Source organism: Humulus lupulus, chromosome 4 (genome assembly GCF_963169125.1).
Source record: "Humulus lupulus chromosome 4, drHumLupu1.1, whole genome shotgun sequence".
NCBI lineage: Eukaryota > Viridiplantae > Streptophyta > Magnoliopsida > Rosales > Cannabaceae > Humulus > Humulus lupulus.
Genome location: NC_084796.1, coordinates 244,647,279 through 244,660,737, shown reverse-complemented (window position 1 = coordinate 244,660,737; position 13,459 = coordinate 244,647,279). Strand labels below are relative to the sequence as shown.

Sequence of the window (13,459 nt, the reverse complement as noted above, 5' to 3'; positions counted from 1 at the left end):
AAAATGTGTTTAACTTCCCTATTGGACACTTTAATTTGACCACTAGTTTGTGGGTGATATGGTGTTGAGACTTTATGTGTAATGTCATATGTTTCATCAAATGTTCAAATGACTTTTTACAAAAGTGTCTACCATTATCACTAATGATAGCACGTGGTGAACCAAAACGGAAAAAAAAAATTCTTTAAAATATCAAGGGATATTTGCGGCATAAGTACCCAATGTTTGGGTTTTGTACGCGGCATAGACTCAATGTTTATTTTTAGTGGCAAAAGTACCCAAAGTCAGTAAAACTGTAATTCCGTCAGCCTCCTCCGTTAGGTTCCGTCTTCGTGATTGGTCCAACTCAATAATATTTTAAAAATAATTATGATTTGGACCAATAAAAACGTGACACGTGTCTGCCTAACGGAGGAGACTGACAGAATTATAGTTTTACTGACTTTGGGTACTTTTGCCACTAAAAATAAACATTGGGTCTATGCCGCGTACAAAACCCAAACATTGGGTACTTATGCCGCAATTATCCCTAATATCAAAGCACAACTTTGTAGTCATTAATGTGGCATGCAATACCCTCGACCAATTTAGACACATAATCAACTCCAACAAAAATAAAATATTACAAAAGAGTTAGAAAATGATCTCATAAAACAATGCCCCAAATATCAAATATGTTAATGATAAGAATAATATTCACAAAAAAATAAAAATAATAAAACAAAATGACACAAAAAAGAACAAGTAACAACTCACATCTATTGGATACCAAAAATGAAGCTTACCCTAAATCCAACGACCCACAACTTATTGACATGTGTACATATTATTCAATATAGGAATGCGCCTCTTTTTAGCCTCTGTCAAAGCAAAATCATATTATCTTATTATACCACTTTATATTACATTGAACTTATTTTAAATTATTAATATTTTTTATTAATATCAATTATAAAACAGATAAGGATAAATAATCATATATGGTGGAAAATTCAATGATCATTAATTAATTAGTATAATAAAATGTAAACAGTACTTTTAGTCTAATATTGTAACCAAGCTCTGAAACTCTCTCTACTGTAACTTCTTCACTACTAGCTCAAACTTCAATCAGATTGGAACCAAGTTTCGAAGCCATGGCTGAGTTGATCCTCTCTCCAATTGTTGACAAAATCATTGGGCGTTTGGGATCTGATGCTGTGAAACAGATCTCTCTGGTTTGGGGTGTCAACGATGAGCTCCAACAGCTCAATGAAACCATTTCAACTATCAAAGCAGTGCTTCTCGATGCTGAGAAGAAGCAGTCCCACAACAACCAAGTCAACAACTGGCTCCACAGGCTGGGCAATGCAGTTCTTGAAGCCGACGATTTGATGGACGAGGTCAACACTGAAGCTCTACGACGCCAACTCAGGATGTCTCGAAACCCAATGGCCAACCAGGTATTTTCATTGAATCTCATAGGACTTTTTTTATTAAATTTTAAATTTTAAATATTTATGTAAATAAATATTCAAATATGTATATGTATATATGCCACTCTACAGGTATGCACTTTCTTTTCCGGCTCCAACCAACTTAATTTTCGGTTCAAGATGAGTCGTAGAATCGAAAGAATCAAGAAAAAGCTGGCTGACATTTCCAAGGATAGAAACTTCCTTTTGGAGAAAGGACATGGAGAGACTCCAAGTGTTAGGAGAGCAAGAGATACTTACTCGCGTTTGCCTCAACAAGATGTTATTGGGAGGGAAGAGGATAAATCGGTTATCATAAATAAGTTTTTGTTGGAGAGTTGTGAAGAGAGTGCGTCAGTGATCGCCATTGTAGGAATAGGTGGGTTAGGAAAAACCACTCTTGCTCAAAGCGTTTTTAATGATGAGCAAGTTCAAAAACATTTTGAGACAAAGATTTGGGTGTGTGTGTCTGATGATTTTGACTTGAAACTAATTATTAAAAGTATCATTGAGTCTGCAAAAGGTGATAGTAGTTTGGGAGACATGAGAATGGAACCATTGCAAAAGAAGCTTCAAGAAGTACTTGGTAGTAAGCGGTTTCTTCTTGTACTAGATGATATATGGGAGAAAAACCATAATAAGCTGTCGGAGTTGAAAAATTTAATAATAAGTGATGCAAATGTTGGGAGTAGAGTTGTAGTAACTACTCGCTTTGAAGACATTGCTCAATTTATAGCTACCAAACAACAACCCTATCGATTGGGGGTTCTTGATGAAGTTCAATCTTGGTCTCTATTTAAGTCAATGGCTTTTGAAGATGGATCACATGAGCTAGAAAATTCCAGCATTGTGAAGATTGGAAAGGAGATTGTGGAAAGGTGCAAAGGAATCCCCCTAGCCATTAAAACAATAGGAAATCTATTGTATGGTAAAAGTAAGGAATCAGAGTGGTCTTCCTTTAATAAGGAATTTTCAAAAATATCAGAACAACAAGAGGATGATATCTTACCCACCCTTAGATTGAGTTATGATCATCTTGCCTCCCAGTTGAAACTTTGTTTTGCCTATTGTAGTATATTTCCTAAAGACTACGAAATTGAGGTGAAAGATTTAGTTAGCCTTTGGATGGCACAAGGATTTCTTAAGCTCTCAGATCCAAGTCAAGATCAATGTTTGGAGGATGTGGGTTATGACTGGTTTATGAATTTGTTGGAAGGATCATTCTTTCAAGATGTTAAAGTAGATAAATATGGTATTATAAAAAGATGCAAAATGCATGATCTGATGCATGATCTTGCGGTTCAAGTAGCAGGAGGAGAATGTGCTACTTTTGTAATTTCAAATGGCCAAGCAAATATCAAGGAAACTACTCATCACGTGTCCTTTATAAGTCATACTTACTCCAAAAGTGAAATTTCAGCTTCGTTGGCTCATGCCAAAAAGATTCGAACAATTCTTCACTTTTTTGCTTTGAAGGACCAGACATTTTGCGATGCAATTATATCAAGCTCTAAGTTCATACGTTGTTTGGATCTGAATAATTCAATGATGAAGTTAGTATCAAATTCTATTGGGAAGTTGAAACACTTAAGGTATTTGGATCTCTCATTGAATTCTAGGCTCAAGATACTTCCCAATTCAATTACTAATTTGCTGAATTTGCAAACACTGAAACTCAATCACTGCTCACAACTCCAAGAACTACCTAGAGATATTGAGAAACTCATCAATCTTAGGCATCTTGAACTTTCTTCATGTGGCAAATTAAATTCTTTGCCAAGTGGACTAGGTCAGTTGATGCAATTGAGAGTCTTGAATCTTTCTTCGAATGGTGGTTTATTGTCAATACCAGATTCAACTAGTGGTTTGTCGAATTTGCAAACATTGATACTCAGTTATTGCTCAAAGCTCCAAAAATTGCCTAGAGATATTGGGAAACTCATCAATCTTAGGCACCTGGAAATTTCTGGTTGTGATAAATTGGAGTATGTGCCATGTGGATTGGGCCAGCTAATTAATCTTCAGACATTATCGAAGTACGTGCTGATGAAGAGAGAGAAATCTATCCCAAGGCATGGTGGTGAGCTAAAAGAATTGATGAGGCTGAACAACTTGAGAGGGGAATTGGAAGTTATAAATTTGAGCCATGAGAAAGATGTGGCAGCAGGGTATGGGAGTGCAGAATTAAAGGATAAAAAATATCTTCGATCTGTGACATTGAAGTGGGATTCTCATGTTGAAATTAATAATACAGAAGTCATTGTTGGTTATGAAATGTCAATGGAAGGCCTTCAGCCACACGAAAATGTTCTAGAACTGAGGTTAAAAAATTATGGGGGTGTCAAGCTCTCCAGCTGGCTCTCATCACTTACAAACTTGGTCTACTTAACTTTGAAGGATTGCAAGAAATGTGAGTATCTAGTTCCATTGAATCAACTCCATTGTCTCAAGGTTTTGGCACTTCTGAGGTTGGAGTCTTTAGAGTACATATCCAACAATAATTGCAATGAAGACTTATCTGGGTCAACAAAAACATTATTGCCATCTCTGCAGAAACTTGAGTTGAGTGAGTTGCCGTCTCTAAAGGGATGGTGGAGAGAGATTGTAATTAGTGGTGAAGAAGAAGACAAACACATGTCCTTGCCTTGTTTCCCTTCTCTTTCTGAATTATATATAAGTAATTGTCTTAAGCTGACTTGCATGCCACTTTACCCACATTTGGAACATCTGACTTTGACGAACAACAGCTTGAAGCCATTGGAAGAGACATTAAGAATGAAGATGAGCAGTAGCGCTACATCTTCTTTCTCTCCTCTCTCCAAATTGAAAACCCTACGTCTAACTAACATTGAGGGTCTAGAATGTCTTCCGGAATGGTTCGAGAGCCTTACTTCTCTCAATCACTTGTGTATTAAGAGGTGCCCTAAATTGAAGGATATGTGTCCAGGGATTCTACGTCTCTCGTCACTTCGAAATCTGTGGATTTCAAATTGCGAGGGGTTAGCAGACATGCTTAATGGTGATGATGCCATTATGTGGAAAGCCCTAAATGGAAGACTCCACTTGCTACAACTATGGTCGTTGCCAAATATAGTGACTGTTCTTCCTAAGAGTATCAAACATCTTACAAGTCTGCAACGTCTTGAAGTTTGTTTCTCTCAAGATTTGACAACAATTCCAGAGTGGATCGACAACCTCAAATCGCTTAAGCAACTTGAGTTTGATGATTGCCCCAATCTGACATCATTCCCTGAAGGAATTCGAAGCCTCACCACTTTAAACTCACTGTCCATTATCAGATGTCCCACGTTATTGAAGAGATGCAAAAGGGAAGTAGGTGAAGATTGGGATAAGATTTCTCATATACAAAACTTGGACTTGTATCCAAATCCCAATGAAGAAGAAAATGAGGTAGAAACGTTAATGTCAATTATTTGTAATTTTATAAAATAAAATAGAGTGCTCAGTTTATTTGACACTGCAGAATGCATCGGAAGAGGCGGGCGAGAGAAAGGGATGCAACCTCTTCTTGAACAAGTTTAGGGTATGCAATATTATGAATACAACAAATCAAGGATAGATATATGTGTAGGTAATTATTCTGCAAATCCCTTCTCCCTGTGTACAATTTACAAATCTCAAAATAAAATAAGAGCCAATTGAAAGTAAAAAAACAGAGTAAAATTGATGGACTAAGAAAATTGTGAAGCTAGTTATCATTGTGAATGTACACTGTCTAGAAATTTGTCCATTAGTTGATTTTACTGAACTAATGAGGATTAGAATATAAGCTGACATTGCTCTTGATTGAAAAGTTTTGAGTCCTTCCATAATGATGAGTTCGTTTTGGTTGTGAATAATTCAAGTGCTTTGAATTGTTTTCTGAAATGGATTTCGGTTAAAGATGAAACAAAAAATATAACATAAATTTAATTGGGTTTTTGGTGTTCAACTACCAACTACTTTCTTGAAAGAAATTTGAAGATTCTTTTCTTTTGGGATTTTGACTTGGATGGAATATTGACAACCACCTTAATTGGGTGTGTTTGGCAATGTTAGTTATGGCTATTACATTTTAAATTATCTTGTTCTGTTAGTTATCTGATATCATTGTAATATACTCTATACATAACTACTTTATTTTATTTTTATCTTGTCACAAAATGACTCGTTCATTCTGGTGTAGTTATCAAAATATTACACTTTTTTTTTCCTTCATAATCGCAGAGATTTTATTTTGGGACCTTTTTGTGTGCGTTTGGGTTTCTGTTTTGAAAGCCCAACTGTATTAATGTTCTGTTTCAGGTTACTTTGGAGAGGATGCATGACCATGAGGGTTATAGAAGCAATGAGATGATCCAAAGAAAAATATGAAGCTATTATGGCTATTATCATTTCCATTTAGGAGGTTTAATTCTTGTTCTAGCTCAGAAGTCTCGCTCTCACTTACTGACTTAAATCTGACTCTTGTTTTAAGATAAAACTAGCTTTTTTCTCATTCTCCTTTCCAAGTTTTGTCAAAGATACAAAGCTTGTAGGGCTAGAGTGTTGCACATTTAAATGACTTCGCACATTGCCAGGGGAATTTTTATTGTATGTATTCAAGTTTGTTCAAGGAAATTGTTCTTCTTTCCAAATGGAGATGGAACTACATTATCTTCACTGCCAGATGAGGTTGTGGAAACTGTTGGAGTTACTGCATCGCCATCAGAGGATTCTGTACCAGAAAGGAGGACATTGGAGTACCTTGAGATGCAAGAAGAACTTCTTAAGGTGATACTTGCTATTCTTGTGCGCTATCTAATAAAATATGGAGGTTTTCAAAACAATGTGTTTCTCTTCTAAATGAGATAGTTTTGTGCATTGCTTTTTGATTTGTTACATGTATGAACTAACAGAACAAAGTAAATTAGGACATAAGTATGAAGTAATGATCAGTCAGTTCCATTGCTCTCTTTTAGCTAAGTTAGCAAATGTTGATGGTGCCTTCAGTTAAGTCTTTTTTTTTTTGCTTTTTTATGTCACCTTCTAATTGCAAAGGTTCTTCTATGCCGTTGGGATGTTGGCATTCTACTCTTGTTGTTTAGCTTCTTGAAACTAGACTCCTTGGTGTTTGAGTCCAATAATAGTTCTTGTTTGAATCAATTCAGTCAAATGGAGGTTCGCGTTTATCATATTTACCATGAGATAAATCCAGTGCTTGACTGATTAGTTATTAGAGACCTTATATCATTATAGTAATTTTTAAGTTGCAAATTAGCCCAAGTACTTTTTTCTTTTTAGATTTTTTTTCCTTTTATTTTGAGAGGTTTTAGTGAGGCATTTCGTGGTATAATGTTATCCGACAGGATGTTTTTGCATGATCTTGTCTTGGCACTCTTCTAGATTTTTAGTTATTTTGTTTTGGGTTCTTGTAGCCATTGGACAGTTTATTTTATTTTAGTTATCTTGCTAAAATTATATACAACTTTTCTTCAAGAAAAATTATAAATATTTTTCAAAGGAAAAATTACTACTGATCAATAAAGATTACTTGTAAGAAATAAAGTTCTCAAATTTAAACGTACGATAAAAAAAAAATACATACTAAAATAAGTCTAATTACTGACTCGAAACATAAACATTCCTAGCTAGTATATACTACTTTTATGAAAACCAAAACACACGAAAAAGTATCTAGCTCTATCAGTCTATCTCGTTATATGGGCAATGAAAGAATCCCATTCCATACGAGTGACTCCTCCTTCAGCTGTAGACTTTCTAACTTCAGCACCCAATTCCTCAGCCCTTTTTCTGATCTCAGAACCTTCCTCTGAGGCCATTAATGTCCTCACAGCTCTGTCAATCATGGATGAAGTCACCAACTCATCTCTCTGACCCCATTCCATAACAGCCACACCCACTTTGAGAACTTCCGTAAGTAAGAGAGCATTCACAGGTTGATCAAATTCCATTGGCCATGCTGCTATAGGCACTCCCATACTTATGCTTTCCATGCATGAGTTCCATCCACAATGACTCATAAACCCACCTATGGATTTGTGCCCTAAAATCTCCACTTGGGACACCCATTTCGTCACCACCATTCCCATTCCCTTTCCCCTCATTCTTTCCTCAAACCCACTTGGAAGTTTAGATAGCTCACCCTCGTATCCATTGCTGAAACTGTCTAATCTATCTTCATCTCTCAACACTCACATAAACTTTACCCCACTCTGCTCCAAACCAAGAGCAATCTCTTTGATCTTTTCCTCACAAAAAGTAGTAGTTGTTCCAAAAGATATATACAAGACACTGTTGGGCTCTTGTTTGTCTAGCCACCCCAATAAGCACTTGTCATCATCCCTGGCCTCCTTAAAGACTGTCGTTTGGTGCAAGGGCCCCACTGCCCAAATCTTCTTCTCTCCTTTGAGTACGTAGTTTGCTACATGTTCGAGAAAAGAGCCTTCAATAGCCTTACAAGAGTTGTGGAGTTGACCAACCTGACTTTTCATCTGTTTAAACTCATGTTTTATAAATTCATAGAACTCATGAGTGTAACAAGATTCCACAGAGGGAATATTCTTTATTGGGATGATATCGTACTGTCCTATGGCAGCGAACGCGTAGGTGAACATTGAGAAAACAGAGCCACAATTGACAGCATAGGCTTCTGCGTTCGGTAGAGAAACAAAATCTTGAACCACTGAAGTCATTAGAACATCATGAACAACGACAAGTCGTTTCACGTTTGAAGAGAGTGATCGGAGAAGTGCAGCGACTGGCTCGCGGAGGAGCTTGACGGTTTCGGATAACTTTGTTCCGGAGCAGAGGTTGGGTGGGAATGGTGTAGTTCGGATTAATGGGAAGTTATGAAAATGGATTTTTGTTAATTCTCTAAGAGGGTTTATGGATCGAGACTTGACTTGAGAATTGTGGAGAGTAGAGCCAACGTAGTGGACAGGGATGTTGTATGAGGAAACGACATGGGAGAGTTGAAGGAGGTGGTTGAGGTGGCTTTGAGCTAATAATGGAACCATCACTACCACAACTGATGATGAATCTTTGAGGTGGTGATCAGTAGTCGCCATTAAAACAGTTGGTTAGGAAAGGATTTTTTTTTTTTCTTCTTTTACTTCTTTCCTTAAAATTCTTTATATCATCATATTGAAATTTTCTGTGGGTACAACTTACAATAATGAATATAATTTCCTAATAACAGTGGCAGAACAAAGATTCAACAAAACGAAAAAGACATCAGAGAAACTTAGACTAAGTAATCTCTGCTATTTAAACTAACAGCCTACAGCAACTGGGAAGCAAGAAACTAGAGGCTGGCAGGAACCATGCACTAACAACTAGAGAAAACTAGGAAGAGCAGACCATAGAAACACAAATCGAAGTGTTACAACTAATCGTATAGTTAGCTAATGGCTCACTTAGACATTGTTTTATTTAATTCAATTTTTAACAGAGCGTATGACAGTTTAGGCCAAGATGCATCTGGTGGAAACTGTCTCTGTTAAATTATTATTTTTTTCAAATGATGCTCGTTGCAGCCTAAATTTTTCCAGTTTAGCTTTATTGATCTGTAGCTTTATTAATTGTTCATGTCATCTTGTCATTCTGAATAGTGTTTTGTGTCAATAAAAAGTGCAGATTCATTTGAGGGACTATGGATTCTCAAAGGCAGCCTCCTATTGATACCAACTGGCAGAAGGTCTGCAATGTTTAGTGTTCAAGTTTAAACTATTCTCAAAGGCATCTAATACTTGTGTAGTTGTTTGTGTTTAACACACGAGTCTATGTTGCATTGATTCACGTTGGATTTAAGAATATGAAAAATAAAATGGGGATGTTCTCTTGCTTATTGGTCATTATACATTTCTATTTGTTATATTTGAGCTTCTTAATTCCTATCTGCCATGTACACTCACGCTGTCACATATATGTTTGTATATCATAAGAACTTGATTGCTTACAAAGTGGAATTGGTGACTTTTATTTTGTATGCCAAGGCCATCATCGACTACAAAATAGACAAAAATTGTTGGACCCAAAATTGGGTATGTTTTAAAATGTAGATCGCAAGTGCACGATTCGTGTGTATAGAATAGTGTTCGTGTAAACAAGGATGTCCAGCCCAAGAGAATTGACTAAAATTAAAAATAATATATATTTTCAACCAAAATTAAATAAACTCTAAGTTAACTCCAAAGATTGATAAGATTTTGTGTCAAGAAAATAAAATAAAATATACAAAATAAAGATATTTAAGACAAGAAAAGTAAACAACTTATGATTTGTAAACAAGTTGAAAGAGAAAAATTATTAAGATACTAGATTCCACAAAATGTAAGTGTAATAATATTTATGAGTATATTGATTATCAAGTTTATTGATAGTTGAAATAAATCAAACCATCACATTCAAAATAGATTTATAGTTTAAGCACAAATTATTTCTAAGATGGATAAGATTTTTCGCCACTTTTCAAAAACTCTAAAAAACAATGTCTTGAAATCTTGCTAAAAAAAAATAATAATCAAAGGATTAGTGGGAGTGTGTGATCGTTTCTATTAAATTTCTTGAAGAATAGGTCGATTGCTGTCGTTGATTGGTGATACAGGTCAGGTACACAGAGTTTGGAGGTTCGAGCGTGGTGGGTTTCACTCATCGTTGTTGGTTCTTAGTATATTTTTCAATCATTATTTCTTCTAAATCGAAGAGTGATTGGAGCTCTTTGGCATACTAGTAAGTTGTGAAATTGTTTTGGGCAGACACTAGTGATTCTCCTTTTCATATACACCATGAATGTGTAATAAATCCACAAATGGAGAAGATAATATATCTAAAAGTAATTTTCATTGTTGAATTTTAGATGACACTCTCTTGTTTTTGTATTGGGTATTGACGAGTGAAAATTTGAAGACTATTTATTAGGTAATAGGATTGAAAGATTGTTGTTGGTGAAGTTTTTAGAACGAAAAAAAACATGATTAAGAATTATGGAGAAAGCTTATAAAGATTTTTTTTTCTTTCTTTTGTCTGCTTCAGTGAAGGCTTTAGTAAGGTATTTATCGTTTCAAATTTAGTCATTTAGTTATGTTGACTGCGTTTTTAGCCAACGACGTGAGCACGTCAATAACGACAAGCCTTCAAGAGAAATCAAAACGACAACAAACGGTATAAACAAGAAAAGTAAAGAACACATGAGATTTTTATAGTGGTTCAGCCCCGATTGTCGGTAATAGCCTAATCCACTTAGAGTTGTGATTTATAAATCTATACTCAAGATCAGATGGACTATGCCAACTGAGTTTCTTCAGTATAAATTGTGAAAATACAAGAATTCTCTCTAATTTCAGCACTTTCTCTCTCTAGAATAGACAGACCCAATTTTATCTCTCTAGAAAGAATAAGCCGAAGGGGCCCTCTCTCATCTCATAAGCTCTCTATTTATAGAGATGGGATCCTCAACTGATATCCCCTTATAATAGGGATATTTTACTATATTTATTATATTTATATTACAAATAAACATTCAACATTCAAAATGTAACAAACTCCCCATTTGTGGGAAGAATGAGAGATTCCCGCGCATGTTGTTGAAGTTGTATCTGACTTAGTCTCCTCTAGCTAGTTGGTCCACCTCCTACTCACTACCCATGCAAGTGCTGGTTAAACATGCATGGTGGTAGGATATGCATGGTGGTAGGATATGCATGGTGGTAGGACATGCTTTGGGTGGGTTGAACGTGCATGGTTCTCCTCGAACATGTACTCTCCTCTAGCATGCCATGTCCCTCCTTGAACCAATCTCCTTGGCTTCTCCTCGGACCAAGGTGGTCCGAGGCAACTTCCTTGGCACCTCACCTTGAACAACATTGAGGGAACCTCACCTTGGACAATATTGAGGGAACCTCACCTTGGACAATATTGAGGCAACCTCACCTTGGACAACATTGAGGCAACCTCACCTTGGACAACATTGAGGCAACCTTCTTTAGCATCTCCCAAACATGTCCGATCGAACATTGTATAGACTTTCCTTATGAAAGTCTAAGTCTCCATTCTCTTGCATGAGACTCCTCCTCCTTAGCTATTTACCTTGGACACGTTCGAGTCAACACTTAGAAAACCTTGGGAGGCTTGCCTCCTACACACCCTTGGGGTCTCCTAGGACCACACCCTCCTTGGGGTCTCCTAGGACCACATCCTCCTTGGAGTCTCCTAGGACCACTCCCCTTAGCTCTCCTAGGAGGCACTCTCCTAGATGCATTCTCCTTAGCCTCCTAGGATGCATTCTCCAATTTTTGGGTATAACAAGTTATATCCAACTTATGCAATTAGCTTAAATTTGTTGAACTCTAGTTCTTAACCCATTTTTTCTTTGTGTTCTTCTTCAGATTGTGAGTCGCTATTGTCTATGGTTGTCTCCGCCAGATTTGTGAGGTAGGTGCGTTTGTCTAGTTCTAGTTTTATTAAATCTTTGTCAAAAAAATTTAGTGTTTTAATTTTGATTTATATGTGTTTAAATAAACCCCAGTACTCTAACTAAATTTTTGTTGATTATAGATATTCAATGACTTGGTTTCGGTCTTCTTAGCCTTGGTGAAGTACCCGAGAACTTGGAGAGGTTTAAAGAATCTGATTATTTTCATGGGCTATGTTTGTTGTTGTAAGACTTTTAGGTTCAAAACACTCCACTAGTTTGTTAAATTTACTCAACCAATCTTATGTATCATTTTTATGGAAGCAAATCTATAGGAAATTTAAGCTTAATAAAAGTAACACCATCTTACTACTATTATGTTGCTATTTTCATGAGGTTGGTTTTTAAATTTCGGGTATTGCTTCATGCTAATATTATTTTGTTGCATATCATCTTCATGCGATAATATATGAATTGTGTACATTGAGTAACAAATAGTTTTATGTATATATATATATATATAAATGTATGAACACACATAATTAGGTTCTCTTTCTATTATTATTTTTTCTTTTTTCAGGTTCTTGGCATTAATCCAATTTAAAGATTTGATACAATAAGGATGAAATATAAGAGGAATCACATGAATGCTGAGAATAGAGGTGATGAAGCAATGATGCCAGAAAAGGTTAAACCTCTCTCTTTAAAATATTAGCTAAATGAAATGTTCATTTATTTAATATTCCTATTATTTATGTGCTTTGTAATCTTTATAAGTGATATTGTAGGCTTAAGGTGCTTCAATCACTCTTTTAGGCCTTCTTTTATTTATTTATTTATTTCTTTTGCATTGTAAGTATAGATCATGGGGAGTTTTGTTGTAACTAATTTCAGGTCATTTATTTCAATGTTTCCAGCTTTTTGTAGTTGTGACTTCGAGAGAGCATGTGCAAGTCATCATATTTTGTTGTTAGGAAATAAACAAAAATCCAATAGATTTGATTGCATATATCTTAGATTGATGATAAAAGTTTGCAGATTGATTTTGGTTCGCTGCTTTAATAGAAAAATATATATATATATTAGTGAAACTCATAGTGCATTATTTGTTTTTTTTATGTCATATCAGTTATCTGCAGCTCTGCCTCTTAGTTGATTAATCAATTTCAAATAGAAAAATGATAAGTTCTTTTTATATTGTTAATTGTGTACAGCAATATAGACGGTAGGATTAAGATTTTATCATGAGCACATCCCAAGAGATCAAATGTTGATGAGGTTTGTACTTTTCTAACTCATTATCTCATCTTTTTTATTATGTTTATATAATATATAGATGTGTTTCCCCTGTAATAATTAGCAGTTTCATAAATATATATCACATACTCTGTCATGTTAAGTTTCATTTTTTATTGATCATTTTTTCCTTTCATTTTTATCATTACTCTCATCGAGTTTTATATTATTTAACTAACTTGACTTGAAATTATATACATTGTAAAATTGTCTTTTGGCTCTTCCCATAGTATGCACTAATGAATAGTTTTGATGTACAAATTATGCAAATTAAATGCAGTCTGTATTCCTCTAC

General features: G+C 35.4%; 2 protein-coding genes across 7 annotated transcripts; one reads left to right on the top strand and one right to left on the bottom strand.

Annotated features, from left to right (window-relative positions):
* Window positions 1-1,006: 1,006 nt before the first annotated feature.
* Window positions 1,007-9,303, top strand: LOC133831497 (putative disease resistance protein RGA1). 6 transcript variants are annotated; one of them, XR_009892522.1, is made up of 6 exons: window positions 1,007-1,442; window positions 1,548-4,865; window positions 4,939-4,998; window positions 5,760-5,862; window positions 6,035-6,227; window positions 9,093-9,303. XR_009892522.1 is itself a non-coding variant. In XM_062261815.1 (4 exons), exons 1-4 carry the CDS (start codon window positions 1,137-1,139, stop codon window positions 5,826-5,828), a joined length of 3,753 nt encoding a protein of 1,250 aa, XP_062117799.1. In that variant the 5' UTR covers window positions 1,007-1,136; the 3' UTR covers window positions 5,829-6,432. The 6 variants fall into 6 exon arrangements, 1 of the variants encoding a protein (XP_062117799.1); XR_009892524.1 differs by having other exon boundaries at window positions 1,008-1,442; window positions 4,939-5,046; XR_009892520.1 differs by having other exon boundaries at window positions 5,760-6,227.
* LOC133833117 (zeatin O-glucosyltransferase-like) lies at window positions 7,649-8,524 on the bottom strand. Its single transcript, XM_062263374.1, has one exon. It carries the CDS (start codon window positions 8,522-8,524, stop codon window positions 7,649-7,651), a length of 876 nt encoding a protein of 291 aa, XP_062119358.1.
* Window positions 9,304-13,459: the final 4,156 nt, after the last annotated feature.

Bases quoted from the DNA above. Each gene is read 5' to 3' on its own strand.
- LOC133831497 (XM_062261815.1), top strand. From the start codon at position 1,137: ATGGCTGAGTTGATCCTCTCTCCAATTGTTGACAAAATCATTGGGCGT. The intron at 1,443-1,547 runs GTATTTTCATTG...GCCACTCTACAG, and splicing joins GAAACCCAATGGCCAACCAG to GTATGCACTTTCTTTTCCGG. The intron at 4,999-5,759 runs GTATGCAATATT...GTTCTGTTTCAG, and splicing joins TCTTCTTGAACAAGTTTAGG to GTTACTTTGGAGAGGATGCA.
- LOC133833117 (XM_062263374.1), bottom strand. From the start codon at position 8,524: ATGGCGACTACTGATCACCACCTCAAAGATTCATCATCAGTTGTGGTA.